The sequence below is a fragment of the Pristis pectinata genome, chromosome 25, assembly GCF_009764475.1.
Source record: "Pristis pectinata isolate sPriPec2 chromosome 25, sPriPec2.1.pri, whole genome shotgun sequence".
Classification (NCBI taxonomy): domain Eukaryota; kingdom Metazoa; phylum Chordata; class Chondrichthyes; order Rhinopristiformes; family Pristidae; genus Pristis; species Pristis pectinata.
Genome location: NC_067429.1, coordinates 994,558 through 1,020,291, shown reverse-complemented (window position 1 = coordinate 1,020,291; position 25,734 = coordinate 994,558). Strand labels below are relative to the sequence as shown.

Below are 25,734 nucleotides of genomic sequence, written 5' to 3'. Positions count from 1 at the left end.
ACAAGAGTCTGGAGCTGTTCCTAGCAGCAAGACCTAGCCAGTGACCCTGGAGTGACAAAGCAGCATTTCTGGGAGTGCCTCTGGAGTTGGAGTAAAGGAGCTCTGCTAGTGATAGGGAGATCCCGTCCATGGCAGCTGTCGAGTGAGGGGAGAGCAGGGGAGGGGCCAACTCATATGCAGGAAGTGTGATTGACAAGCAAATATGTGGGGAAACAAATGGGTAGGGGATCAAGGAGGAGGAAGTTGGTGGAGAGAGGGAGGAAGGAAAGGAGGAGAGAGGGAGGGAATATAAGGATGGAGGTGGACTGGTAGGTTGTGGATGGACATGGTGTGTGCTGAAGATTGGCTGTGGCCAACCATTTGAAGGCTCTGTGTCAGGTAGTGCAAGCTAAGCGCCTCCCAAAGAATGTGGAGAACAGCGCCAAACACCGTACATAGCTTCTTCTAACCTCACAAAAGTCTTCAACTCTGTCAATCAAGAGATTATGGAAAATCTTTCTCAAATTTGGCTGGATTCAGAAATCATCAGACCCTTTACCAACCTGCCCTGCTGCACCACACTGCTCCTTGACAATTAAGGTCCACAGAGAGGCTCTGGAGACATGGAGTATCTACAAACAGGCACCACAAGGTACTAGAGAAATATGACTGACCCTGTCCTTGCAAAATCCTCCAAATTCATTGTCAGGATAGTTGAGCCAATGTCAGCGTTCATTACCAGACTTTCAACTGCAGTACTAAAGCTCCAATCATGCTCAACCGACCCTGGTAAGCAGCCACATTTTCCTGCATGTCTGAGAGTAATCTCGAAAATAAAGCATTCTACTGTGAGCTTTATTACAGGAAGATTTTCAACAGGACAGAAGATAGTCTCAAGGTCTGTTTGAATAAAGGTAACATCTACATAAACTCATAGGAATCCTTAGCCCATAACCATTCCTATTTATCTTTCTCAGTCCTTGGAATCAAGCACCATACAATGTTAGAAACCTTCTTCACCTTAGGAATTCCCGCAAGTGCCAGGATGACTTGCTTCTATTCCAGTTCTGTGGGTTCTGAGGTGGCTGAAGAATTCAATGCAGGATCCACAGACATGACCACATGTGGTGTTTGACAGGGCTGATGGAGCATCCAGGAGGGCACTGAACTCCTCGGCTCACTATGAGGAGTGCACAGATGAGCCATTCACAATCAGCAGAAAAGATGCAACCCAAACAAACCACCCATCTTCAATATAGAGTTTATAAACAACATCCCCCATATAGCTCCTCATCAGGAATTAGAATGGGAGGGTGGAATTCAGAAATATTAAAATCACCTGAGAAGTTTTACTGAGCAAATTGTTGGAACTGTGGGCTGACAAGTCTCTAGGTCCTGATGCACCTCATCCTAGACAGTGAAAAGAAGTGGCTGATGAGATATTTGATGCATTAGTTTTAATTTTCCAAGTTCCCTAGATTCCAGCAGATTAGGAAAGAACAAATGTATCGCCTCTATTCAAAAGGGGGGTGAGGGGGACAGAAATGAGAAAACTACAGGCCATTTGCCATCCACTCTACTTCTACTCCTTTCATACTGTCTGTTGGCTCTGCTTCAGTATACCTTAAGGGTAACTGCTCAACCTGTGAGGTGAACAGAGGGAACCCACCTCAAGTTGGTTCCCATTAGGCACTGCACTTATCTGGATCTTCCTCAAGCACCACCACTTTCCCCTCCACCCCCTACCACCACATACTTCCCCTTGGTAGCAATATCTCCAAGCTCACAATCCAGTGCTTAGGAGCTGAGAAGAGATTCCCATTAAATGAGCAAAGCTAACAAAAATGTACTTTCAAAAATAGTTTTAAATCTGATGTAACTATAACAAATAACTCTTCAGAGTACATTTTCAGAATAATTTCTGTCAGGATATGTTATTGATTTCTTTTCAGGATAAGTTGAAAACTATGTATAAAAGTTTCCACCCTGCCTGTGCCATCACTCAAGGTGCAATGAGAACAAGTTAGTGGTTAAATCAATAGCTTAAAGTTTGACGCATGTTTAAACCACTCAAGGCTCTGATTGGTGACATGTACATGGGGGTTTCCAGGAGTGTTGCTGCTAATCACATAATGTTCAACAAGTAAAAAGACTTAGATTACTGACAGTCTGGAAGTGGCATAAGTAAGGTCAGACCACAAAACCCAACACAAAATTTGATGAACAGCAACTGCAAATGAAAGTCTGCAAGCTGAGCTAGTTTTGGTGGCTCCTCAAAATATTTTGGAAAATAGAAAGTCTAACATGACTAGTCAAGAAAGTAGGATGAGAAAACATGGGGAATTACAAGCCAGCTGTTCAACTGGAATCATTATTAGTGAAGTAATAACAGACCTCTTTGAAAAGAATAACAAGATTAGGAAGAGTCATCGTGACTTTATATGTAAAATTTTCTTTAACAAGTCTATTATATTTTTGAGGATGTAACCAGTAGGTTAGAAAAAGTGTGTGAATTTTGTGAAGGTAGTGAATTTGGGTTTCCAAAAGGCATTTGGGAAAATGCACATAAAAGGTTACTACACAAGAGTAGACACTCAAGGAGTTAAGCACTGCATGTTGCTTTTGGAAGCCAGTTGGTTAACAGTTAAAAAACAGAGCAAGGATAAATAACATTTTCAGGCTAGGACGTAACTAGTACGTTGACTGAAGGAGGGTGCTGGAACTTCAGCTATTGACAAATGATATCAATGATGTAGATGGAAGGACAGAGCATAATGTATTTAAGTTTGCCGATATTACAAAAAAAGCTACGAAAGTTGTGAGGAGGATACAAATGTCTAGAAATATATCACTGGTCAATAGTGCCAAACACATTAAGTTCAATGTAACTGGATTTTGAGTCACAGGAGTACACTACCATGGTGTATCCAGCACTATCGATCATGGATGAAATTCTAGGCAAGGGTCTTTAGAGAGATAAAGACAGGTTAATTGAGTGCCAAAAGTCACCAGGTGGAATGTAATGTGAGGAAATGCGAGGTTATATGTTTCAGATGGAAGAACAAAATAAACTAATAAAGGTTGGCGGTCAGAGAGATCATCTGGGTGTCCGTATAAGCACAGAAAGTTACAGTTCACAGACAATACAGATGGAATGTTAGCCTTTGTTGAAAGAGGGATGATGTATATGGGCGAGGAAACCTTTGCAAAAAACTTTGGATTTAACATTAAGTGTATTCAAAGCCAAGATTGATTTCTTTACAGTCCAAAATCAACCTTGATGGGGATCAACTGAGGGGAAAAAAAAAACATTCTTGAAGATTGAATGTTTGAAAAGGACCAAGGGACCACAAGGCCCAACACTACCCCTATTGCTTATGTCCTTTCTTCGTTAACGTGTACAGGGTAACACGGAACGTGTTAATTTATACATACACATGCAGCTCTTCCCAAAAGGAAAAGGCAGGTGGGAGGGAGAGATGATATATAATGAAATAACTCAGTCCTTTTGGAATAGGCCTGCAAATCCCTATGGAAAGAAACTGCAACCTGGTCAACCAGCAGGATAGCCGCCATGACAGAGCTGTAGTGGGGGGCAAGGTGAACACTAAATGGAACATAGTGAGAATTGTTCTGACTGATATGCATTATCCATCTACAGTATCACCACTAACAGTGATAAAAGTCATTTTTCCCAACATTGCCTTAAAATAAAACATTTCTATAATCTAAATGTACTAACATCTTAAATTTGTGTTGCACTTTTAACATAGGAAAATATTGAGCAGGGTGGGAGCAGACCTTAAAGCCTAGATAGCTGAAGATCCAGACACTGATATGAGGGATTGCAATTTCCTTAATACTAACTGGAATGGTTTTGGAGTAAAGAACAGAGGGAAGGACTTTCTGAAAGACGTTCAGGAGAACTTTCTTCATCAGTATGTTTCCTACCTAAAGAGGCAGCAGTCCTTGCTGGATTGATTCTGGGGAATGACATGTACCAATTGGTCCAACTATCAGTGGGAAAACCTTTTGGGAGCATTAATCATCAGACCTTACAGTTTAGATTAATGAAGGAGGGGCATGGTGAAAAGTAAGATCTTTAAAATGGAGGAAGGCTCACATCAATGGGATGAGAAGGAACTTATCAAAGCAACCAAATTGTCCCAAAACAATCAGTGATATTTGAAAAGCACAGGTGTTAAGTGCAAGCTGGACACATCCCACATGGGGGAAAGGTAAGGGAACTAAAGTCAGGACTTCCTGGGTGACAGGAGATGGCAAAGACAGTGAAAGAAAAAAAAGAGGGTATATGACATCAGATGAATCCAGAAAGAACTCCATTGTGTGCGAGCTGAGATTTGAAATGAAACGGAATATGAGATGCAAAGAGAGAGTATGAGGAGAGATTAGTTAAAGGGGACACAATAGTCTCCTGTAGGCATGCAAATAGTAAGTAGGTAATTGGCAAGGCCAATTCGGGATTTAGAGTTTAAAACAATGAGAAGTAACCTTATTGAAACATACAAAATTCTTAAAGGGCTCAACAGGGTAGACACAGATTCATGATCCCCCTAGCTGAGTCATGAGTCACAGTCTGAAAATAAAAGGTAGGCCAATTAGGGTTAAAATGAAGAGTGATTTCTTGACTCAAAGGTGAACCTTTGGGATTCTCCAAAATGGAGGCTCAGTCATTGATTGATTCATGAACACAATAGGAGCAGGAGAACACTCAAGCCTGCTCCACCATCCAGTACAACCCTGGTTGATCTCTGCAGACCTAAACTCCCCTTCTGTGCCATAACCCTCATTTCCTTAATCGTTCAAATACGTATCTCTCTCCACTTATATACATCTAATGATCTGCCCTTCACCACCCTCGGGGGCAGAGAATTCCAGTGGTTCACCACAGGAAGAAATTTCTACAAACAACCCGCCCCTTATTTTGTAGTTACGTCCCCTTGTTCATACTGTCCCACCAGTGAAAACATCCCAACATCTACCCTGTCAAGCCCCCTTAGGATCTTGTATGTTTGAATAAGGTCAGCCCTCATTCTCCTAATCTCCAATAAATACAGACCCAAACTGTCTAACCTCACTTGATAGGACAACCCTCTCATCCCAGGTTACCCTAGTGAATCTCCTTTGGGCTGCCTCCGATGTTATTATATTCTTTTTTTTAAAAAGGTAAGGGGACAAAACTATGCCTAGTACCCCAGGTGAGGCCTCACCAACACCCTGTACAACTGGAACACAATCTCTCTGTTCTTAAACTCTCATAATAAAGGCCAAAATGTTGTTTGTCTTCCTATTTGTTGGACCTGCCAAGTTTTTTTGCAATGTGCTCTAGAATACCTAGATCCCTCTGAGCTTCTCTCATCTGCAGTCTCTCTCCATTTAGGTAATAATCCACCTCTTGATTCCTCTTACCAAAGTGACCTCACGCTTCCCCACATTAAACTCCTTTTGCCAGGTTTTTGCAATCATTCAATCTATCTATATCAGAATCGTAATGTCCTCAAAACTGAGATTGATAAGATTTTTGAATATTAGAGAAATCAAGGAGTTTAACGATAAGGCAGGAACGTGGAGGTAGAAGATCAGCCATGATCCTGTTAAATGACAGATCAGGGTCAAGGGGCTGAATAGCCTACTCCAGCTGATGTTGTTATCTAATTGATGCAGAATTAGAAAGGATGGCTGGAATGCTAAACAACTTAGCAGCATTAAGGTGAATAAGTCCCCAGGGCCTGGTGGGATCTATCCCAGGTTAATGAAAGAGGCAAGAGAGGAGATTGCTGGGGCATTGACAAAGATCTTTGTATCCTCACTAGCTGAGTTCCTGGAGAACTGGAGAATAGTTAATGAAGGGATTTGTAGGCCGATGAGCCTCACATCAGTGGTCAGGAAGTGATTGGACAAGATTCTTAGGGATAGGATTTTCTGACATTTGGAAAAACATGGCCTGATTAGGGACCGTCAGATCTTACAAACTGATTGAGTTTTTTTCGAGGAGGTGACGAAAGTGATTGATGAGGGTAGGGCAGTGGATGTTGTCTACATGGACGTTAGTAAGGCATTTAACAAGGTCCTTCATGGTAGGCTGATCCAGAAGATTAAGATGCATGGGATCCATGGTCATTTGATAGTCTGGATTCAGAAATGGCTTGCCCATAGAAGACAGTGGCAGAAGGATGTAATTTTGACTGGAGGTCTGTGACCATAGGGATCAGTGCTGGAACGTCTGTTGATTGTGATGTACGTAAATGACTTGGATGAAAATGTAGATGGGTGGGTTAGTAAGTTTGCAGACGACACAATGATTGGTGAAGTTGTGGACAGTGAAGGTTGTTAAAGGATGTAGCAGAATATAGACCAGTTACGGATATGGGCAGAGAAATGGCAAATGGAGTTTACTTTGGGCAAGTGTGAGGTGTTGCAATTTGGGAGATAAAATGCAAGGGCAAGGTATACAGTTAATGGCAGGACCATTAACAGCATTGATGTACAGAGGGATCTTGGGGTCCACATCCATAGCCACGTAAGTAGATAGGACAGCAAAGGTGGTGTATGGTATGCTTGCCTTCATTGGTTGAGGCATTAATGAAGTTATGTTGCAGCTGTATAAAACTTTGGTTAGGCTGCATTTGGAGTACTGTGTGCAATTCTGGTCACCTCATTACAGGAAGGACATGGAGCCTTTGGAAAAGGTACAGAAGAGGTTTACCACGATGCTGCCTGAATTAGAGGGTATGAGCTATAAGGACAAGTTGGACAAACTTGGACTGTTTTCTCTGGAACATCAGAAGCTGAGGAGAGACCTAATAGAAGTTTATAAAATTATGAGAGGCATAGATACAGTGGACAGTCAGAATCTTTCCGCCAAGGTAGAAATGTCAAATAACAGAGGACATACATTTAAGGTGAGGGGGGAAAGTTTAAAGGAGGTGTGTGGGATTTTTTTTTAAACACAGAGAGTGGTAGGTGCCTGTAACAGGTTGCCAGGGGTAGTGGTCAAAGCAGATACAATAGTGGTATTTAAGTCTTTTAGATAGATACACGAATCTACAGGGAATGGGAGGGAAATGGATCATGTGCAGGCAGAAGAGATTTGGTTTAATTTGGCACGGTGTTCAACACAGACATCGTGGGCCAAAGGGCCTGTTCCTGTGCTCTACTGTTCTACGTTCTACCTTTACCGAGAGGTTGCTGCTAACCTCTCATTAGAAGGGGAGGTAGCAGAAATAATGGTGTGAAATTAATAAAGTAGAAGATAGTTATGTTTAAAATGGAAAAAGTCATACACTCCCAGTGGAATGTACAGAAGGTTGCTTGAGGGAGATTTAGTGGAGATCACAGAAAGAGTTGCCATAAACTTGAAGTTCTTCCTAGAAACAGGAGATGCACCAGAGGTCCAGAAAATGTCAAATATCCTTGTTCAAAAAGGTGTGCAAGGACATCCAGGTGATTACGATCCAATCAGTTTAAGTAGTTGTGGAAAACTTTTAGAAACAATCAGGAAAATATTAATATGCAATCAAAGAAGTTAGAGTTGAGAAAAAAGAGCCCATCAAGATTTTTAAAGGCAAATCACACTTCACCAATCAGATTGAATTTTCTGATGAGACAACTTGCTAAAATTGAAGAAGCAAACACAGTAGATCTCATCCACTTGGTTTTTCAGAAGCATTTAATAACATCCCACATAATAAAGGTTGGTTAACAAAACTGAGAATCTTTAAGTAAAAGGATCAGTACCAATTTGGATAAGAAATTGGCTTAAAGGCAGAGCAGAGGGGAATGTTTGGTTTTCAGACTGGAGAATGGTAGACAGTGATGTGTTCCCAAAGGGTCAGTTTTGGGACCATTCCTTATTTCGATACATCTTGACTAAGACATGTAATTCAGGGTAACATTTCCATTTCATTGCCCCTTTTTAGTTCAGTTTAATCCATATGGCTTCATTTGTTGTTCTTTCTAAAACAGCAATATTGTTACATCATCTCCTTTTTGACCCTCCCCTAAATCTTGTCTGAAAACCCAGTAACCAGGAATATCGAGTTGTCACTCTGACCCATCTTGTTTCATTGACAAATAGCATATCATATTCCCACGTCTATCTGTGTCCTTAGCTCAGTACCTTAATTTCCTAGACTCCTTGCAATGAAGTGTAAAGAACCAAGCACTGCCAAAATACTTTGCTCATTTGTCACCGTCTTCATTTGATAATCTGAGAAAAGTTGGGAGAGTAGATAAAGACGACAAAACTAAGATCAGGTTCTTTGTCATGATAACTGTTCCTACCAGAAACTCCATTAGTGCTGAGCTGTTTCCCATCACTGGGCTCCTCAACAGGGTCTGCCACATTGTCCTTCTCTGGAAGAGCTGAACCATCAGTCATTGTGGGGACAGTCTCAGCACCTGAATATTAACAAAATGAAGCTATGGGACACGTGAAAATCATAAGGTTTAAAGATGTTATCCAAGATAGCACTGTTAACAGTAAATTGTTAAAATAGTTCTGTTATAAGTTTATACACATAAGCTAAAAAAATCCATCTTAAGTTTGCATGTTAACTTTAAAACAGATTTATTGCAGCTCTTTCAATGAACATAATAATTTTGACTATATTCAAATTATGTCCAAACACAATATGGTAATTTTAAGATTGCATCTTGTGTTGAGGTTTTGTTTCTTAACTACATGCTTCCTTGTTCTAAAACTCCTTGTTCCTATATACAATTACTTGTTAGCATTTGCTTCAACTAATTTGATTTTCTAGCAAAACTTGCTAATAGTTTAAATAAAGGTATCTTTACCTTCTGGCTGAGAGATTTCTTGAATCTCTTCTGTTCCCATGTCAGACATCTTCTAAAGAAAAAAATAAAATCACTCAAACTTAAGCATCAAATTTATCTCTAGCATCAGTTAGAGAAAGTTCAAGAAAGTTAGTGTTATTTTCATAATTTTTCAGGATGTGGGCATTGTATTTATTCTCCATCCCTGATTCCTCTTGCGAAAGTGTGGTGAAGCACCTTCTCTAACTACTGGACATAGAGCTATACAGCACAAAAAAAAGGCCTTCGACCCAACCCATCCATGCTGACCTTTCCTGAGCTGGTCCCCTTTGCTTGAATTTGGCCCATATTCCTCTAATCTTTTCCTATCCGTGAACCTGTCCTTGTAGTGAAGGTCCTCCCCACAGTTGTTTGGGGTAGGGAGTTTTAAGATCTAGACCCAGTGACAATATATTTCTAAGTCAGGATGGTGTGTAACTTGTAGAGAAAATTGCAGGTGATAGTCTTCCCTAGCACCTGCTACCCTTGTCCTTCTTGCTGACCCGAGTCTTGGATTTGGGAGGTGCTGTCAGAGTAGTCTTGGCAAGTAACTGGAGAGCATTTTGTAAATGGTGTGCATCCAACAGTCAAAGTGCACCAGCAATAGACGGAACAAATCTTCAGTTTCGTGAAAGAGATGGTAATCAGATGCTGTGCTATGTCCTGCATGGTATCAAACTTCTTCAGCAAGCTTCAGGCAAGTACAGAACATCATGCTCCTGACTTGTACCTTATAGATGGTGGTAAGTCTATGCACTGTAAGAAACGGAATCATAACCTGCAGGATACCCAATATCTGACCTGTTGCTGTAACCACAATATTTTATGGCTTGTTATGGTAGTACTATTGAATGACAAAGGTAGGCAGTTAAACTCTTGTTGGAAATGGTCATTGTCTAGCAATTTTGTGATGCGTATGTCACTTGCAATTTATCAGCCAATGCCTGAATGTAGTTTAGATCTTGCCACGCACAGACATGGGCTGTTTCATTTTCTGAGGAGTTGCAAATTGAATTGAACATTGTTCAAGTGGTAAAGGAGTCAATAGTAAGGGTGGTAGGTTTCAACAGCCTTTCACGAAATTCTAGGATGATATGCTATCTCCATAGCACCTGGGTCAGGTTGCAACAAGAGTGGCTGCAGGAAATTACGAAGGAGACTAAAATGCTAGAGGTCAAGATCCACACACACACAAACAAGACAGAGAAACAGAGCCAACGTTTCAGGTTGGAGACCCTTTGTCAGAACCTTTTATCAGGGTTTAAATTAATCTGGCAAGGAAATGGGAATCAGGGCAGAGAATTAGAAAGGAAACTTGATGTATAAAAAAACTGGATTATACAGATAGCACCCGGAGAACAAAATAGTGCAGTACAAGGTGGGATTAGACCAAGACGAAATAGAAGGTGATTATGAGAGCTTGACAATGCAAGTGTGAAATGACACAACAGAGGAAAATAATATCAAGCTGCAAGTACAAGCAGCCACAAGGGATACTGATGTTATGGTGACAAGAGACCGTTCTCAGACAGGGCAGGATTAGGTAATATGAAAACAAAAAAATATCAGGTCGGACAGCATCTCATGTTTCAGCTCAATGGCCTTTCATTAAATTTATTTCCCTTAGCTAGGGTCTAAAAACAGAGACCAAAAGGTGTAAAGTAATTGAAAGAAGGACGAGGAGAGAGGAGACATCAAGAGGATGGCGAGGCTGGAACTTCACTGTATGAAAGGCTGGTGTAGGCAGGAAACCTTATCACATTTAAAAAGCATTTGGATGTGTACTTAAAAAGTTGTGACCAGCAGAATACAAGCCTAATGCTCTAAAGTGGGATCAGATTAGGTTGTTCTTTGTCAATTGGCACAGACACAATGGGCTGAATGGCCTCCTTCTGTGTCATAAATCTTCTATTAACGATTGAGAAGACTGCAGTGCGAAAGTAGAGAGATATTGTTACAGTCAGAATAGACATAGCTAGAATTAAATGGTAATAGAGGTGTTTTACATTTCTGAACACATCCTATTTGCCACCAACTAGTGAGCAGGATATAGAAGAGCAAATGTACGGGGCAATTACAGAGAGTTGTAAGAACTATAGAATATGGGGACTTCAAATATATTAAATATAGATCTCTATATCAATAATAAAGAGGGTAATGAGTTTCAGAAATGTGTTCAGAATAACTTTCTGTATCAGTACATCTTCAGTCCCATGAGGAAGGAAGCATTACTACATCTGGTTACTGGAAACAAAGTCAGGTCAAGTCAGTGTAGAACATAAGGGGAATAATGATCAAAGAATCATAAAGTTAATTTTGGAAAAGGACAAGAGGGAATTGAGGGTAAAGGGACCACAATGGAAGAATGCCCATTTGAGTGAACTGAAAATTGATTTGAACAGACTAACTTGCAACCAAAGATTGTTCATTTACATTTCTTGCCAATGCATAGCCTTTAAAAAGAAAACTTTCAGATACAGTCTAACTATCTTCCCACCAGCTGAAAGCTTGGTAACCAAAGCCGGAGGTCCTTGGGGAATAAAATGGGTAGAGAGTGAGATGATGCACAAAAAGGGACATATAACAGATGTTGAGTACAAGTGAGAATCAAGCGAAATGTAGAAAAACAGAAATTAATTGAGAGAATGAGATAAAAGTTTGCATAAAAGGAAATCAAAACGTCTTCTGTTAGCATGTAAGTAATAAACACCTACTTGATAGTGGCACAGCAGATTAGGGACCATAGAACGATACGGCACAATACAGGCCCTTCGGCCCACCATGTTGTGCCACCCTTCAAACCTATGACTATCTAACCCCTTCCTCCCACGTAAGTTAAATTCCTCCATATGCTTATCTAACAATCTCTTGAACTTGTCCAATGTATCAGCCTCCACCACCACCCCAGGCAGCGCATTCCATGCACCAACCACTCTCTGGGTGAAAAGCCTCCCTCTGACATCTCCCTTGAACTTACCACCCAATACCTTAAAGCCATGTCCTCTTGTTTTGAGTATTGGTGCCCTGGAAAAGAGGCACTGGCTGTCCACTCTATCTATTCCTCTCAATATCTTGTATACCTCTATCATGTCTCCCCTCATCCTCCTTCTCTCCAATGAGAACAGCCCTAGCTCCTTTAATCTCTCCCCATAATCCATACTCTCCAATCCGGGCAGCATCCTGGTAACTCTCCTCTGCACCCTTTCCACATCCTTCCTATAATGAGGCGACCAGAACTGGACACAAGTACTCCAAGTTTGGCCTAACCAGAGTTTTGTAAAGCTGCATCATCACTTCGCAGCTCTTAAACTTGATCCCCTGACTTATGAAAGCTAACATCCCATAAGCTTTCTTAACTACCCTATCCACCTACGAGGCAACTTTCAGTGATCTGTGGATATGAACCCCCAGATCCCTCTGCTCCTCTACACTGTCCAGAATCAAACACTGTCCAGACCAAAAGGAAATCATGGCAGAGCGAATTAATTCTTTGTATCTCTGTGCCAAAGAAGATGCCACCAAAGTCACAGTGAAAAGAAATGGCAGTGAAAACAATGGACAATTAAAAAATTAATAAAGAGAAGATAAAAAGGCTGGCTGCACTTAAGATAAATAAATTACCAGGTCCACATGAGCTACATCTGAGATACAGTATGTGGGGACTGAGGGACAAAATTGTGGAGGCATTCGTTTATCTTCCAGCCCTGCCTCCCCCTTAAAAACAATAGTAGTGCTGGAGGATCAGAGGACTGCAAACACAACTTCCTTGTTAAAAAAAATGAGACTACAAAGATAAACCCAGAAACTACAAGCCAGTTAGTTTACCACTGGTTGAGAGAAGCTGCTGAAAACAACAATCAGGGACAAAATTAATAGGATTTTGGATTTTCATGTTAATACTGGAAAGCCAGCATGGACTTGTTAACGGAAAGTTGCACTCAATAATCTTAACTGAGTTTTTTGGTGCGATAATAGGATTGATGACCACAATGCAGTTGGTATTGTGCATATAGACTGTCAAAAGAAGCTTGATGAAGTGCCACATTATAAGCTTATTAACAAAACCCATGTAAGTTTAACATGGAGATAAAGTTGAGTCAGGGACAATAAACAGAGTTGTGGTGAATAGTTTTCAGCTGGAGGATGACATCTCAGCAGGACAGCATTTCAAATTCTGCTGATGATACAAAAGTTGGAAGTGTGGTAAACAGCAAGGAGGACAAAGACATACTTCAAGAGGATATAGAGGGGCTGGTGAAATAGACAAATGTGACAGATTAAATTTAATGCAGAGGTGCAAAATGTTGCATATTGGTAATAAAAATGAGGGAAGGCTGTAAGAAAAATAAAATTCTAAAAGGAACACAGAGATAAAGAAACCTGGTTACATCTGTGCACAAATCTTTGAAGGTGCCAGGGACAGATTAAGGCAGCAATTTAAAAAGCATATTGGATCCTGGGCTTTTTTAGAGGAAGGGCAGAGATCAAGTGCAAGGAGGCTATGTTGAACCTCACAAAACACTGCTTCAGCTGCAGATTCAGAACCCTGTCTAATTCTGATCAGTAACCTTATTGAAAGGCATTTGGAGTCAAATTCCCTACCTTGGCTCCTTCCTCTTCTGTATTCAAGGAATAATGTAAAGGCTAAGAGCAGAGAGAAGATTCAGTGGAATAGTTTCATAGATGAGGGATTTCAGTTTCATGGACTGGAGAAGCTGAAATTATTTTCTTTACTGATGATGTTGTGAGGTGGTACAATAGAAGCCATCATAATCATCAATAACACAAAGATTCTACATGGACAGTGTGAACTATAACTCTCAAACATTCCAGAAGATGGTATTGCCAAATTCATTCACAAGATCAGAGTAGAAGAACTTTAAATCTGCTTGACATCAGTAAGAATCAAAAGCTCTTGTCATAATGCATCTTTTTTCTTAAGTGTTTCCATCCCTAGTCTAACTGGAAGTCTATGCTGATATATTTAGTCTTCAGAGCTTCTTCATAGTCTTTACTCAAGTATATCATTCAAAGGCACTGGAAATGTTAGATGTCAATGATAGACAAACAGGTCAGTTGATGCAGATGTTTGCCCATGTTGACAGTTGACAGGGTGGGTTGAGGAGCTACCTACTGTTACTACCCTCTGAATGAATGCCATACAAATGTCAAACTAATCCTACCAATGCTAACACTCATGAAGCTTCCCTGCTCACTACTACAATTTAGGCTTAGTGAGATCCTAGGTCCATTTTTTGGCATTCCACAAACTGGTTTTGAGTGTATACTGATCCATAAAGTCAGAGTTTGATTAGGCATAAAAGAAAGCATAAAGCCTTACACAAATAGAAGAGCATGAAGGATCAGGATCTCTTATTGAGGGACACTGATTAATGACAACATTTTGTTCATTTTTAAATTACTGAGTAAGAAAACAATGAATCCTGCATTGAATATTGACTGGAGCAGCAGATGACTCTTGAAAGTATAATGTTTGCACTTAAAACAATCAAATTATCCAGTAAGTAATACCAATATCTCAATAGAGGTTATACAGGACTCAAAATTTTAAAGAATTGACTAATTCAAATTAAACCATTTTGAATGAGGAGGATTGAAGTACATTGTTGAATGTAGGCACCAACCCCAAGGAACTTCTGTGGTGTTCGCATTTTTAATTCAAGTGCTTTATTCAACCTAAGTCGGCAATTCCTAGCTGTCCGTTCCCCTGATTGCTTTAGATAACCACAATTCTTAGTTAATTTTAAAGAGTTCTTTATCTTACACCCCGCCTCTAAAAAGGAATTCTGAAAGTCAATGGCTTTTGAAAGTGAGTGTGCATTAAATGATCCCACTACAGGTCCCTGGAGCTAGAGATGGAAAGAGAAGAATCAGTGCCTATACATGAGTAGTTGCATGTATACATTGTGGGTTTGAGTACATACAGAGCAAAGTGACAGATGGAAAAAGATCAGCCTTCCACAGCTTCCAGTCCCTGGAACCCATATTACTTCCTTTGAGTGTCCAGCGTGTAGGATCAACTGCATGTGTGTGGAATGCGTGAATTTACATGGGGTATAACTTCATACGCAAGGGGTGTGTGTGTGTGTGTGTGTGTGTGTGTGTGTGTGTGTGTGTGTGTGTGTGTGTGTGTGTGTGTGTGTGTGTGTATGAATGCATGGTGAGATGTCTGTGTGGCATGTATGCATCCGTGTATGTGAGAATGAGTATGTATGTGAGATGTGTGTAATGGCATGTGCAAGTAAGTGATATGTGCATATGAAGACAAGGCATGAATATTAGGAGGTGTACGTGTAGGTGTGTTATATGGCCCTGGGTAAGAAACGTGTATGTAAGAGAGAGGGGGAAATACATGGATGTATGTAGGATATCCATGGGGGTGGGTGAGGGGCAGGCGTGTGCGTTTGTGAGCACATATCTGTGACTGCATTTACATGGGTTGTTTCTCTCTATGGGCATGAATACTTTTTTATTCAATTTTCCAGATCTGGGCATCACCAGCAAGGCCAGCATTTACTGCCCATTCCTAATTGCCTCTGAAGAAAATGGTGTACGTAGAACAGTACAACACAGGAACGGGCCCTTTGGCCACGATGTTGAGCTGAACTAATTAAATTAGTAATCAAATGCCCAACTAAACTAATCCCTTCTGCCTACACAACGTCCATATCCTTCCATTTCCCACACATCCATGTGCCTATCTAAGAACCTCTTGAAAGCCCCTATCGTATTTGCCTTCACCACCACCCCAGGCAGCGCATTCCAGGCACCCACCACTTCTGTGTAAAAGACTTGCCCCACACATCTCATTTGAACTTGCCTCCTTTCACCTTAAATGCATGCCCTCTGGTATGAGACATTTCAATCCTGGGAAAAAGATACCGGCTGTTTCCTCTATCTGTGACCCTCATCATCTATTAAACCTTGATCAGATCTCCCCTCCACCTCCGCCGCTCCAGAGACAACAACCTAAGTTTGTCCAACCCCTCCTTATAGCACATACCCTCTTTCCAGGCAGCATCCTGGTAAACCTCTTCTGCACCCTCTCCAAAGCCTCCATATCCTTCCTATAATGGGGCGACCAGAATTGAATGCAATACTCCAGATTGGCCTAGCTACAGTTTCATAAAGGTGCAACATAACATCCCAACTCTTGAACTCAGTACCTTGACTAATAAAGGCAAGCATGCCATGTGCCTTTTTACCACCCTATCAACCTGTGCAGCCACTTTCAGGGAGCTATGGACTGGGACTCCCACATCCATCTGTGCATAAACACTGTTAAGGGTCTTGCCATTAACTGTGTACCGTCTCTTTACATTTGATCTCCCAAAGTACAACACTTCACATTTGGCCGGGTTACACTCCATCTGCCATTTTTCCGCCCATATCTGCAACTGATCTGTATCCCACTCTATCCTTTGCCAGTCTTCTGTTATCCACAACACCACCAATCTTTCTATTCTCTGAAAACCTACTAACCCACCCATCTATGTTTTCATCCAGGTCATTGCAGAGGGCCCAGTACAGATCCCTGAGGAACACCACTAGTAACGGACCTCCAGCCAGAATAAGTCCCATCAACCACCACCACTCTTCTATGGACAAGCCAATTCTGAATCCAAATGGCCAGTTCACAGTGGATCTCATGAATATTAATCTTCTGGATAAGCCTCCCATGAGGGACCATGTGGTAAGTCATCTATAACTGAGTGGCTTGTCAAGCCATTTCAGAGGGCCTTCAGAGTTCCACATGGGGCAGGTCACATGCAGACCAAATTGGGTAAACTTGGCAGCTATCCTCCCCTGAAGGGCATTAATGAACCACATAGGTTTTAGTGATGTGTGTGTGTGTGTGTGTGTGTGTGTGTGTGTGTGTGTGTGTGTGGATGTGTGTGTCTCTCTCTGTCTCTAGGTGCAGAGGGTGTTTGTCTCTCCTCAAGGCTTGACATCCGTTGAACCAGAATCTAGCAAAAGTCTGCAGCTTTAGAGGTGATAGAACAGCAATAGGGAAATCTGATCTTAGTGCCATCTCCCTCCTAAAAAGACGAGACCCACCCAGATGGCTTGTCTCCTCCTTTAACCATTCGTGTTATTTTTCTTTGTGGGTTTCTGAAACCCCTGAGAATACCGAAATGTCATTCCTGTAATGCAGTCTGAATACAGTAACAACTGAAATGTTGTTCTGTTTTTCGTTCTGATGCAAATATGAAACTGCTGGTATCAAAGAGTTAAACCCAAGACTGTTGCTCCACCTGCTCCCAACTTATTCTATTGGTTGCTTCTGAATATGGTTTTCTGGTTAAAGTTGCTTAAGTTTAATGAAATCAAATGCCAATATATTTCAGGGTCCCTTGGCCGCCATGAGACTTGTACCAGGGAGCAGAATTCCCACTACATCTCCCCATCTAACAAAATTAGAGTGAAACATTTGTATTAGTCATAATGCTTTTTTCTCTCCAAACAACTTAAAAAGTGTATTTATTTACTTTATATACACATTTATGTCTATATATATTATGTAAATCTGAGCCCCCTAAGTTATTATTTGGTTGTGTCATTGGTAGAATTTCCCCAGAATGATTTTGAGAATCAGATTGTGTGTATAGTGACATCTTGTAAAGAGCCTAAATCTGACCCACAAAGAGGTACAACACATCTGCCAATGCATACACTCAACAGCTGCCTTGAATGCAAGAACACCTTATGGTTGTGGGAAGAAGACAGCAAATGACACAGCTTTTTGCCAGAACTACAAGAATTAAAAGTTTCCTTTCCATGAAATGCAGTTCTTTCCTTTGTTTGGATATGGGCCAAACACAGGCAAATGGACTAACTAAGATGGGAATCTTGGTCAGCATGGACCAGTTGGGCCGAAGGGCCTGTTTCCATGACTCTATAACGTTAATCTGTATCAGCTTTACAAGGAAACAAGGGCAGCACTGGATTCTTTGAAGGAGGCACTTCATCCCTGCAAGGTACCCTCACAATATCAAGTCAATTTGATTCAATACCCAATCACTAAAAGGCCTGGAGAACAAATCAAAAAAAATTCTGATGATCGTTTTACCAAAAATGGTTATTGCAAACTCATAATTAGTATGAAAATGAGCTACCCCCTTACACCGCAGGTTACCTGTTTCCCATTTCCCAGCAGACTGCCATTAGTGAACAAAGTACGATCAATACCAGTGATAGAATCCACGAGCATTTAATGCCCTGTTGTTGGATTCTTTCTATAATCTACAATGCAAGAGTGAAAATGACCACTGATAACATCTAGGGAACACAGAGATTTTAAGCAAGTTCTTTCAAGTCATGCACTGAATAACCCACTGCACATCACCCTTAAAGGTAGCTACTTAGGGACACTTGTGTGACAGGAATGTGTGTTGGTACCAAATTAAAGATCTTCCCATGTTGGGCTTTTTGCTCTATCACCTCAAAGCAAGAGTCCTGAACTAGTTTGTCCCACTGCCTTCTTGTCAGAGAGATTTTTATGCACACTATGCACCGTAGGCTGGTCTGGAAGGCTAGAACACATGGAATTCAGGAGGAGCTAGACAACTCGATACAAAACTGGATTGGCAGTACGAGGCAGAGGGTGGTAGTGAAGGTTTGTTTTTCAGATTGGAGGCTTGTGACCAGTGGTGTGCCACAGGGATCAGTGCTGGGTCCTCGGTTTTTCATCATATATATTAATGACTTGGACGAGAAGGAAAGGTGGCATGATTAGTAAGTTTGCAGATGACACCAAAAATTAGGGGTATATTGGACAGTGGAGAAGGTCGTCTAAATTTACAATGGGAAATCATCTGGGAAAGTGAGCAAGAGAATAGAAGGTTGAATTTAACTCATACAAGTATGGGAAATTAAACCAGGGCATACACAGTGAATGTTCTTGAACAGATAGACCTTGGGGTACAAGTACATAGTTCCCTGAAAGTGGCATAACAAGTAGACAGGGTGGTGAAGAAGACATATGGCATGCTTGCCTTTGTCGGTCAAGGCATCGAATGCAGGAGTTGGGACCAGTTGTACAAAACATTGATTAGGTCGCAATTGGAATATTGTGTGCAGTCTGGTTGCCACACTAGAGGAAAGATGTGATTAAGCTAGAGAAGACTCACAAGGATATTGCCTGGATTGGAGGGCTTGAGTTGTAAAGAGAGACTAGATAAGCTGAGTCTGTTTTCCCTGGAGCAAAGAAAGCTGAGAGGTGACATCATAGAGGTATATAAAATTATGAGAGGCATAAATAGAGTAGATAGCCAGAGTCCCATGGTAGGGGTAACTATAACTGGAGGGCATAGATGTAGGGTGAAAGGGAGGAGGTTTAAAGGGGATCCGAGGGGTAAATTTTTTCACACAAAGAGTAGTTGGTATCTGGAACGTGCTGCCAGAAGGGGTGGTGGAAGCAGGAACAGTAGCAACATTTAAGGGGCATCTGGACAGGTATTTGAATGAGCAGGGCAAATGGGGATATGGAATTAATGCAGGCTGGTGGGTAGGTATGATGGTTGGCATAGATGTGGTGGGCTGAATGCCCTATTTCTATGCTCTACACCTCTGTGACTATGACCATCTCCTTCAAGGAAATGAGAACTGAAGGGGTGCCAATCACGACGTTTTCCCCATAAACTCGAGTTATTTTAGAACCTCCACGCAGAGCTAAAGCTAACCTGTACCAATCCAAGTCATGCTTCCAATTATTAAAGGAAAGGGTTGCAATGAATCCAATACATGAACATCATTCTACAGCTTGCAGAGCACTGGAAATGATGGTGACACAGATGTGGGAGTGGGTACAGCTTCACTGTCATTGGCCTCAGCAAGGCACTTGAGCATGCAGACACCAGAAAAGAGTCCTGCATACCAGGAAGCCAGCAAGGGCTGAGATGCAAAACAATGCAGGGAGGTGGCCAAGCAGATTAATCCCAAAGATCTCTCTGGAGAGTAATCCAGGCAGAACCACATCCCTTAGAATCTCTATACTTTTTGTGGCCTGTGCCAACACTTGTAATTGTAGCCTTTAGCACAATCAGGAGCCCAAACTGGAGTGAAAAGACATGAGGAGATTGTCCAGCAAGGGCTATCTGTTTCTTGATGAAGTATGACAGGCACAGTGACTACCTCATAATGCACAAATCTTGTGAAAGTCCTGGGTGCATTGAATTGACCATAAGGACCTTTAAACTGGAGATCTTATGTTATTTAGATGTTGAGGAAGTGATAGTTTTTCCATTGGTAAAACAGATCCAAATTGATATGCAGAGTGGAGTGCCTTAAGGATCCTGTTAATCACTCCCTAAACCTTCGACACCTGATGCTTTTTGCTCAAAGAGATTAATTCCTTTCTCCTTGAGTACAAAACATCTGGGAGGTCTCGTATTGCAAAACTTGCTGAAAAGTAGGTCTTCTGCCAGCTGGAATAATCCAGAGGCTAAGATGTTCAATAGCCAATACAGGAAGCGAGCATGGTTGAAAGTCTGCCTGCAGAAGTTAAAAGGTATCTATTATCACTGACTGATAGTTTTATTCCCTGGATGCATTAATCCACCTACAGACTAAGGTAAAAATGTGGCTTCTAAAATGGGTCCTCCTGATCTGAACGTTTCTACCCCTCTTTCTTTGGCCTCACAGATGAGCTCAGATGCCCTTGCCTTTGGCTTCTGCACTTGCTGGATGCCCAGCAAAAGAAGTGTAACTTCAAAGATCCTCAAATGTACAGAGCTGCTGCAGCTCCAAACTTCATTGTTGTTGACTTCAATGAGTTCTGTTCTAAGTGATTTCCCAAAAAACCTGCAAGTGATTGACGATTCTTTGAAGAGCACAGCTGCAGAATTGATGTTGTTCCTGCATGTGCACTGGGTGCTCTAAGCATGTGCACTTGACAAGTACATGTTGAGGTAATCAATAGTTTCATTACATGCAGTGGATGTTGTAAGGTATGAATTGCATTTAGAGATTAGTTTTACACCAAGTTCAATTCAAGTTCTACACAATGCAAATGTCAAAAGGGAAAATTTGTCATTAAACGTTGTTTTAAAAACCTGGTTTACGTTCTATTATTTATTAATTTGAATATACACATCAAATAGATGTGTAGTATGAAAGTAGAAATTACAACTCTGCTTTTTCAACAGGCAAGGAATCTTCACAGAGAGCTCCTGAGTAAATTGCTTCAGAATTGGGCTCACATTCCAAAATCTGTTCTGCTTTGCAACTAGACAGAAAGTTCAAAAATTCAAAGAAATTATTCTTCTGGTAACCTTACTTATTATGACATAGGAGGCCATTTGGTGTGTTGGATCCATGCTGGCTCCCAGTGCAATCCCATCAGTCCCATTCCCCCTTCCCGTGGTCCTGCAACTTGTTTGTTCTCGCACCCATTCCCCTTTGATACCATATCCACGTATTACACCAAAGGGAATCTTACAGTAGCCAATTAACCTACCAGCACATCTTTGGGATATGGGAGGAAACTAGATGACGAGTGGAAACCCATGCGGTCACAGGAAGAACATATGCCATGAAGACAAGCCCCGGAGGTCAGGATCAAACCCAAGACCACGCCACTGTAAGGCTGCAGCTCTCTCTGCAGCGCTACTGTGCTGTCCAAAACCTGAAGTTGTTTCTTCAATTGAACAAATGTAAACAGCAGTTACATATCCCCATGTAGTACTTAAATCCTAAACGGTGAAAAGATAGCAACAGTTCAAGTGTAAAGAGATTCTGGGGTCACTAAAATATGGTAGTCATTTGTGAAGAAAAACAAAACTTCTGATGGAATGCTAGTCTTTGAAGCTGGAGAGCCATATTGCATTGGGGAGACAATTTTGCTACAGCTCTACGAAGCCCTGGATGCAAGGGCTGATACATGAGGAGCAATTGTCACCACCCACCAACGCAGCTGAACCTGTGATCACAGTGGAGGACATAAGATCAGTCTTCCAGCGAGCGAACACGAGGAAAGCACCTGGTCCAGACGGTGTCCCGGGCCGCATGCTCAGATCTTGTGCTGATCAGCTGGCAGAAGTATTTGCAGACATATTCAACCTCTCCCTGCTTCAATCTCAGGTTCCCTCCTGTTTTAAGAAGATCACTATCATCCCAGTACCGAAGAAAAGCAAGGCAATATGCCTCAATGACTACCGACCAGTGGCTCTGACATCCACCATCATGAAGTGCTTCGAGAGGTTGGTCATGGCTCGTGTCAACTCCAGCCTCCCAGACAACCTTGACCCACTGCAATTCGCCTATTGCCGAAACAGGTCCACAGTGGACACTATCTCCCTGGCCCTACACTCAGCTCTGGAGCATCTCGACGGTAAAGACACCTACGTTAGATTATTGTTTATTGACTACAGCTCTGCCTTCAATACAATAATCCCAAGCAAACTCATCACCAAACTCCGAGACCTAGGACTCAACACCTCCCTCTGTAACTGGATCCTTGACTTTCTAACAAACAGACCGCAATCAGTGAGGATAGGCAGCAATACCTCCGGCACGATTATTCTCAACACTGGTGCACCACAAGGCTGCATCCTCAGACCTCTACTCTACTCCCTATACACTCACGACTGTGTAGCCAGATTCTGCCCTAACTCCATCTACAAGTTTGCAGATGATACCACTGTTGTAGGCCGTATCTCAAACAGTGATGGGTCGGAGTACAGGAAGGAGATAGAGAGCTTAGTGGAATGGTGTCATGACAACAACCTTTCCCTCAATGTCAACAAAACAAAAGAGCTGGTCATTGACTTCAGGAAAGGGGGCGGTGTACCTGCACCTGTCTACATCAATGGTGCTGAGGTCGCAAGGGTTGAGAGCTTCAAGTTCCTGGGAGTGAACATCACCAACAGCCTGTCCTGGTCAAATCACATAGATGCCACGGCCAAGGAAGCTCATCAGCGCCTCCACTTCCTCAGGAGGCTAAAGAAATTTGGTTTGTCCCCTTTGACTCTCACCAACTTTTACCGATGCACCACAGAAAGCATCCTATCTGGATGTATCACAGCTTGGTATGGCAACTGCTCTGCCCAAGACTGCAAGAAGCTGCAGAGAGTTGTGGACACAGCCCAGTGCATCACAGACATGAGCCTCCCCTCCTTGGACTCTTGTCTTTACCTCTCGCTGCCTTGACGAAGCAGCCAGAATAATCAAAGACCCCACCCACCCAGGACATTCTCTCTTCTCTCCTCTTCCATCGGGTAGAAGATACAGGAGCCTGAGGGCACGTACCACCAGACTTAAGGACAGCCTCTACCCCACTATGATAAGACTGTTGAACGGTTCCCTTATACAATGAGGTGGACTATGACTTCACGATCTACCTTGTTGTGACCTTGCATCTTATTGCACTGCACTTTCTCTGTAGCTGTGGCACTTTACTCTACTGTTATTGTTTTTACCTGTACTACATCGAGGGACTCTGTACTAACTCAATGTAAATGCACTGTGTACTGAATTGACCTGTACGATCGGTTTGTAAGACAAGCTTTTCACTGTACCTCAGTACAAGTGACACTCATAAACCAATACCAATTGCAATAACTTGGCTTATATTCCCAATATAGGATAATGGGCTACTTGTTTGAAGTAATCAGAATTTTAACAGCAATTAATGGGGTACACAGAGATAAATATTTTCCCATTGGCGCTGTCGCTTAGGACACTTGGTCAAACTTCAAAATCAGAGGCAGGTGGCTTATGGGAGAAGTTAGGAAACAGTTCTAAAAGTAATGACTGTTGGAACTCATTCCCACAGGAAGCATTAACTAATAACTAATTATTTATTTTAAATCCGAAATTGATTCCATTTTTGATAACCAGGGTATAAAAGGATGTGAAAATAAGACAGGTAGATGTAATTAATCAGCCAAAGACCTAAGCTCTGAGAATTCCCTCCATCAACTTCTCATCCCTTTCCTCTACAACACCCTACTTAAAACCTTTTTCTTTCACCAAGCTTTAGGTTAACTGTTTTAGTATGACCCTGCATCAAACTTTGTTTGATAAAACTCTCATAAAGCTCTTCAGATTTTCCATCATGCTTCAGGTAGTAAACAAATGTAAATAATTATTTTTATAATACAGATCAGCCGTGATCACAATGAGAACTAAAACAAGCTCAAGGCTCCCTGGATTTGCCAGAATTTTGCTTTTTTTTCCAATAACACTGGAAAAAATACTTGTACAGCATGTTGGATAAACCCAAGGTTGTGAAGTGTGCAGTCTTCATTTTTCTCCCTTGAGTTGAGCTCCTCAAACAAGAGCAATCCCTCATCATCATTATTTATAAATATATCTGTAAACTTATTTTTTTACATCTTGCATATTTGATTATATATATTCCCAATCCATAAATTTTTGGTAGTATTCAAATTACTATTCATATGTAAAACTAACTCACAGAACATGCTTCACATTTCCATTCTTTTGAGGATAGCATGAACCATTGAAGATTTCTGCCAGTGTGAAAAATCATAAATCCAATAAACTGATTAATGTAATGAAGCAAACATTTATGGCTTAGAAATCCAAAATGTAGAAAAGGCACAGGTTCTGAATTGTGGGGTACAAGATCTGCATTTAGAAAAGTACTTGTAGTATTGCAAGATCTCATAGAGTCATAGAGCAATACAGCATGGATACAGGCCCTTCAGCCCAACCAGTCCATGCCGACCACGGTGCCCACCCAGCTAGTCCCAATTTCCTGCGTCCGGCCCATATACCTCCAAGACCCTCCCCTCCATGTACCTATCCAAGTGCTTCTTAAATGATATTATTGTACCTGCCTCACCCACTGCCTAAGATCTGTATAAAGATATCTGCTGAGCACTAGGATTCATCCTCAGGGTTCAAAGTAAATTGCAGGAGGTATTCTGTTTGGTTTTAAATGACAAATCTGGAGAAAATTCAATGGAATTTCAACAACTTCCCTCCACAGAGATGAGCAGCTTTTGCTTTTCTGCTTGGTTTCCCTTCTGACTTGCAATTGACTTTATCTTCAGCTTAAGCTATTTAAACCCGTTCTAAACAGCACAGGTGCTTTTTTCACTGGATTCAGTGTTGTATTAGCAATGTCTGGAGGAGACGTTGCATCAGCATGGACTTGTAAGATACAAGTAACATCCTTGGAAATTTCCCTATTTACATGAACTCCCAGAGGGCATTCAATTACACTCCACTTTTGGCATGGACAAGGAATTGATTGACAGATAGAAGAAAGATTAGAGGTAGTAGATACATACTCCAGTTGGCAAAATGTGACCAATATTGTTTCCCAGCCACCTGTACTGTTAGGTGATAAAGCAAGCAGTGTAATTTGGAACAGGGACCTGCATAGGGACAGAGCAAAACTGAAGCAGATGGATTCAATATGGGGACAACAGAGGTCAACCGCTTTGGAATCAAGAAAGATCAAAGTACTTTCTGAATAGTCAAAAGTTTGGAACTGAGAGGGAGCCCAGAGATTCCGAGTTCCAGGAACAGAAATCACAAAACTGGTGAGCAGCATAAAAATAATTAAACTTGAGTAACTGGGACTTCATGATGCAGCTGTACAGGACTGCACTCAGTATTGTGCGCCGTTCTGGTCATTACGCTGTAGGAGGTCATTAAGCTAGAGGGGGTGCAGAAGAGATTCAGGATGTTGCCAGGACTGGAGGGCTGGGGTTACAAAGGAGACACTGGACAGACTGGGACTGTTTTCTCTGGAGCGAACGAGACTGAGGGATGGCCTTATAGAGGTTTATAAAACCATGATGAGCACAGATAGGGTGGATGGGCACAGCATTTTTCCAGGGCAGGGGAATCTAAAACTAGAGGCCACAGGGTTAAAGTGAGAGGGGAAAGGGGACACAAGGGGCAAGCTTTTCACACAGAGGG

The 25,734-nt window shown here is 41.6% G+C and overlaps 1 protein-coding gene across 2 annotated transcripts in view; it reads right to left on the bottom strand.

Moving 5' to 3' along the window:
• LOC127583066 (zinc finger protein Aiolos-like) overlaps window positions 1-25,734 on the bottom strand; it is a 153,954-nt gene that overhangs the window by 124,331 nt on the left and 3,889 nt on the right. For both annotated transcript variants that reach the window (XM_052038792.1, XM_052038794.1), the window contains exons 2-3: window positions 8,800-8,851; window positions 8,284-8,400 (exon numbers count right to left, since the gene is read on the bottom strand). In XM_052038792.1, coding sequence (XP_051894752.1) covers window positions 8,284-8,400; window positions 8,800-8,848 — 166 coding nt within the window. In that variant the 5' untranslated portion in view covers window positions 8,849-8,851. The remainder of the gene's footprint in view (window positions 1-8,283; window positions 8,401-8,799; window positions 8,852-25,734) is intronic.